General features: G+C 35.5%; 1 protein-coding gene across 1 annotated transcript in view; it reads right to left on the bottom strand.

Annotated features, from left to right (window-relative positions):
* Crybg3 (crystallin beta-gamma domain containing 3) overlaps positions 1-6,000 on the bottom strand; it is a 92,586-nt gene that overhangs the window by 39,611 nt on the left and 46,975 nt on the right. Inside the window, exons 13-14 of the mRNA XM_019210799.2 lie at positions 823-965; positions 590-716 (exon numbers count right to left, since the gene is read on the bottom strand). Coding sequence (XP_019066344.2) covers positions 590-716; positions 823-965 — 270 coding nt within the window. The remainder of the gene's footprint in view (positions 1-589; positions 717-822; positions 966-6,000) is intronic.

The following is a 6,000-nucleotide window of genomic DNA, read 5'->3' as shown; positions in this document are numbered from 1 at the left end:
TTTTTTTTTTTTTTTTTACGTTTTGAATAGAAATCCTGTATGAGATAAATGAATTGAGAATGCTTTCTCCCAGCCGGAAGTTTGTACTTCAGTTCTCTTAACACTATCTTACACAGACCCTGTAATTTTAATTATTTTTTGTTTTTTTTTGTTTTTTGAGACAGGGTCTCACTACATAGTTGAAATTGACCTGGAACTCACTATGTAGCCCAGGCTGGTCTCGAACTCACAGTGATCCTCCTGCCTCAGCCTCCCGAGTGCTGGGATTACAGGCATGCGCCACCACACCCAGCTCATCAGGGCACTTTAAGCATCTATCATCTCCTGTGAAGCCTGTAATGATTGACACCTCAGAAGCACTATATAAATGCTGCTGAATGAATAAAATGATAAAATTACAGAGCCATCTCATTCATGGGTTAATTTGTCCTAGCTCTCCATAGAGTCTTTACAACTCAAACTATATTTTCAATTTCCATATATACACTAAAATAATTCAACAATCCCATGTTTAAAAATCTTGTCTCAGATAATCAGTTGTATACCATCAACATGCTACGGACAATTGTCATCTTCATACTTCACTCACCAGTTGAATAGGTCGAATTGACATAATTGCATTATTTGATCCTCCCCAGTCTAAAAAGCATTTGTATTTCCCTTTCTCTAAAATGTATTGTTCTCCGCAGAAGAACTTCTGCTGGTAAGCAACCCATCTAGTAGGGAACAAAGAGAAAAGAACAGAGGTGATGTACAACCTACCACCAATAATTTAAAACACCAAAGAACATCTCAAGGTCATTAGGGTAGGGGACAACTTACATGCCACTTTTAACATGAATGGATCTTGTTTCACTACCAAAGCCAATTTCTTCTAAGTCTGAAATTTCCTGATTTGAAATGTCAATAAATTTTCCACTTTCTAGATCAGATTCAAACAATGTGATAGAAGATTCTATAAAATTCTAAAAAGAAGAAGAAAGTTTAGGAGAACATGCACTTTGGTTTTAAAGACTGCTGTAGCCAAGCACATTTTCATATACTCATATATCACACAGAAAACTCTAGGAAGAATTTTAAACTTCATGGGAAATAATTTCATAGTTACTACTGCTGTATCATTTGAAAAAAAAAAAAGATAAACCTGAATTTACGTCAATCAGGAAAATGTAATCTTTATAAAAACAAAACAAACAGTAACCAGTTGTTAAACTGTTGAGACTTACAAACTATCTGATTAATTTAATTGTAAAGGAAGCTAAAATTTCAATCGTGCCTAAAATGCAAGAACTATGAGACAGAAGTGAATTGGGAGAAGGGCTGGAAGCACAGACCACATACAACAATGATGCAGCCTAAAACTGAGCAGAGCAGGAGGAACCCACTGTACAGGATCAACTGCCAAATAACAAATGCTGGCAGCATACAGGGATATAAACCAATACACTCATCCAGCTTGAGTTTACTTCTTTACCTGTTTACCATTCCTAGTGCTCTTGACAAGATCTACAGGAGCCTCCTAGATGATATTACTCCCCTCTTTCTAGCTTCTACCTGTTTGTAACTTTTGCCTTTTAGTTTTTGTCTTCTATCACTTTCTAAGCACTTCTCCCCTTCTGAGCAACTCTCCAGGTTTTGCCCCACTCTGCATTTTCTCTCAAATATGCCAAGTACACAATATCTAATCTAATTGATTCACTGTCATCAATACGGCATCCCTGCTGTGCAGAATTCTAACTGTGAGACAACTCATGCTCAGCGTCATGTGTCAGTTCTGGGCCCCATCACCTGGGGGCACAATTACAAAGCATGGTATAATATGCAAAAAATTCAACAAAACAAAAATCTTCTGTCTTGTCTAGTAGGTAGGCACAACAGATACTCACAGTCATGTCTAGGGTATTTTGGCTACTACCATCCCTATCTTTTCTAAGTACTTTGGAAAGCTCTATATTTAGGTAAATTTCTCTTGCTTAAGAAGAATAAACAATGGTGGAACAATTATTAAAACTGTACTATTCCATTTTACATTCTTAAATTAATTGGATAGATTAGTGTAGTCTCAGGTATGGTGTTTCCTGCTATCAGAGAAAACTAATGAGCAGCTGCTTTAGGTATAAAGATGAGTCATATGAATCAGTAATTTGTCTGCTTTTAAATTCCATAAAATCTCTCAGCTGATCTGGTCTGTAATCTCTCACACTATAACCCTGCATGCCAACATGATAAAGACAACAGTACAGAGCTGCTGTATGTATTAACAAAGGAAAATACAGGTCTGTGCTGCATATCTGATTTGGAAAGTGGCCCAAAATCTGAAAATCACAGCAAAAGTAAATCTAAAGTTAAGCAAGTAAGTATAAAATAGAAAAATAAGAAGAGCAAAAAAGTTTTACTGAAGCCAAGGAATAAAAATTCCTTAACCCCCAAAGCCTAAATTTTGCTATATTTCTTTTAGTCCCTTTCCTCTCCTAAGTAATCAACTCCAAGTCAGTGTATTCAAATGACTCATTTGGAATTGGGAACACATTTCTGCTTGTCCTCTCCAAAGCTCTCCATGACACAGATCACATTATCCCTAAGGAACATGTCCGGTATTTGACCTTAGTAAATCCAGAGTGTTCCATGTACTTAAATCAGGACATTTAAAAACAGGTTTTCTCTTTGTCTTCTTGTCTCTGTTATATTACTTCAATTAGAGTCGTAAATGTCATGGTTTGTATGCAGAAAAGATGTCTCACATCAGCTCTTCCTATTAACTCATTAGGCCTGTCATAATCATAAGGGCTTTCCTTGAGACACACAAGTTTAAATACTACATAGTTTCTCTCATATGAGAAACCCAAAGTATAAATAAATTGAAGACCAAAATAAAAGATAGATAATAGGAAACAAGACAACTTTTTATAAAAGGCAAGGGAACCAAGAGATAGCAGAAGAGGTAAAGAAGGGGAGGGGAAGAGAAATTGATTTAAAAAGAATCAAAGGGCTGGGGATTTAGCTCAGTGGTGCTGCTGCCTCCCTTGCAAGTGCAAGGTCCCAAGTTCAAGCCCTAGTACCAAAAACAAAAAACAAAAACCAAATGTTGGCCAAGCTGGGCATGGCGGCACACGCCTGTAATCTCAGCACTCAGGGAGCTAAAGCAGGAGGACTGCTGTGATTTTAGACCAGCCTGGACTACATAGCGAGTCCAAGGTCAGTCTCAAAAAAAAAAAAAAAGAATTAAAATGTGTTATGTATATATACCAACTACCGACAATGAATGTAATCATTACATATGCAAACAGAAAAAAATGCCTTCCCAAATATATATTATGTCTGAGGAATATACAATTTTTCAAAATATAACTTGATAAGCAAGTTTTTAAAGTATTTTCACAACCTATACAAATTTTGTATTGTCTAAATATGGATAGGCTTGTTTAGTATGTATCATCTGAACATACCTTAGTGAATATAATTTTATTATAACAAGTGTCTAGAAACCATGTAAAATTATATGTGTGTGTGTGTGTGTGTGTGTGTATAGAGGTCTGCAATATACATATATAAAAATATTAAAAGTAATAAATGAAATGTCATAAACCTTTTACTTAATGAAATTCAGTTTGTCAAATACTTTTTTAAGTCTACTTGGCTTTAAAGCAAGACAGACTTGCCCTCCAACCTGGGGCATGGTATCTAACCTCTAAGATATTCAGTGTCTATATCTGTAAGATGTATCGTAATAATCTCCACATTGGTCTTTTGCAAAGACTATTAGAGCACATATACAAGTAAGCCATTAATAAGTACTTGACAAATATTAGGATTAGTATGAGGATTATGATATCATCTCTAACTATAAACTAACAACTAATACCTTAATTTTTTTAAACCCAATTTATATGGAAGAGAAAGTTTCCTTTGAAAGACATTTTTACTTATTTCCATAAAAACTGTGTCAATTTTGTACATATCTCCAATTTTTGTAAACAGCAAAAGTAACAATGATATATATACCAATTTTTCTAATGTATACTATTAAAGACTTTGTTTACATAAAATATCTTGTAATATTTAGCAATATATGGTAGCTATGTTATTTATTTATTTTCACATTTTCTACCACTGACAGGTTTTAACCAACTTAGGCTTTTCATTTTGGTGTTTTAGTCATGGTTATATTTGGAAAATATCACCACATTCATTGTTAACATTTATAGCATCTATAATGACTCCTTCCCCAATATCTTTCTAAAATAAGAGGGAAATTTTTAAATTATTTAACGAGTGGAAAATGCTTTGAATCACAGGCCAAAATCTTCTCAAAGTATATGGTCCAAATGATTTTAAAAGGCCACTACCTATTTTGTAGGACTTGCCTTTTAGCAGCCAAATAAGGCACGGCTCAGCAGAGAAAACCTGCGACCTTTATGTATCATAACTGTCTACTAAATACTTTGGAAGTTACCCATCTGTTATTACTCAAGCACTCCCAGTACTGAATCTTCAGTGAATTGTCTTGTGTTTCTCTCAGAACCTGTTTCTGACTCACTTTCTAACTGAGGATAACTTATGAAGAAATAAAATACTCCCTTGTTCCCAGTGCATCTGCTCTCCTTTCTGTTTTTCCTGCTTAACAATGTGGGGGATTCTAAACAGGCTGTTGCTAGTTGCAGAAAAGAGGAACCTAAAAGACCAAAAAGACAATCACTGTGCTTACCTATAGTTTATGTGGACCTCACAATCACTTACTGCACTGATTCCCTTACAGTGTGTGTCAAAGACCATTACAGATAGTTTAGGCAAACCTTTTAGAGATGAGTTCCCAAACTGCATCCCCAAATCTACTTATTTATTGTAAAGTGCCAACACTATACTTAGATCTGAGCACTGAGGTTTTAGTTTAGGAAAAAACTAACACATTAACATCTTTATCTTAAAAGAAAAGCAAGTAACACGTGTGTCATAGGTTCAGCATCACTGGTTTAGAGTTTATAGGGTAAAGATTGGGGAAGAGATTGCAGTGGTAACTCTTGAATAATGACACATGTCCCTCTTAATTTGTTAAAAAGTCCACAGTGCTGGTCAGAAAAATCAGCAACATTTGATAAGCCCTAAAACTATAAGCCTCTAGATCTCTGTGCTTTCATCTGCTTCTGTTGGAGTCCTATAAATTTCTGGAATTGTCTCCTCCAGCCTCACTTCACTTATCTCAACCCATTTCTCAATACTGTCATCAAAAAGACCTTTCTAAATCTTTAGAGTGATCATGCACACTACACCTAAAGGGTGGAAACCAAGCGCTTTTGGTCAACTCAAGAAAAATAATTTGAATTTCTTAACATGGTACTAGGCCCTTTGTTAAATGGCTCTAGGACTCATCTCCTCAAAGTTCTAACATCATAACCAAACTGCATTTTTTCAGGCACATCACAGTTTTACTTCCATGAGGGTTTCTCAAGCTCAACACTGTAAGAATTTTGAGTCCTATAATTCTTCATAGTTGGAGGCTGCCTTTACATTATAAGGTCATTCATTAGTCTCTACCCACTAGACACTAGCACTCCTCCTCCCCATGACCATCCAAATGTCTCTAGACACTTGTCAAATTTCCTTTAAGGAGTAAATTCACCCCCAGTTAAACCAATGACTTACAAGCTAGGTGTTACACAGTCACATGAGTTAATCTCTTGCTACTATTGCCTTTCACCCTATCCTGGAAATTCTCTACTAGAAATTCTCTTTTGAACATAAAACTTCTGCTTGGCTATCACCCATACATCCTCACTAATCCACTAGGGTGACTGATCAACTGGCTTTTTTCTGGGTACCCTGTGTACTTAATCCAGTCATAAACAATATCAAACATTTATTTAACATTTATTTATTATTTTCCTTAGTAGGATTGTCTGTTTTGGGATGTTGGGACTCAGTATTTGGCTACTACATATTTAATACCTAGCACAATAGTTCTAAGAAAGCAGGTACTCAAAAACTGATTATAGAATTGAAGGA

This window comes from Fukomys damarensis, unplaced genomic scaffold, assembly GCF_012274545.1.
Source record: "Fukomys damarensis isolate Sample0158 unplaced genomic scaffold, DMR_v1.0_HiC HiC_scaffold_24, whole genome shotgun sequence".
Taxonomy (NCBI): Eukaryota; Metazoa; Chordata; class Mammalia; order Rodentia; family Bathyergidae; genus Fukomys; species Fukomys damarensis.
This window is presented reverse-complemented; position numbering and strand designations above follow the sequence as displayed.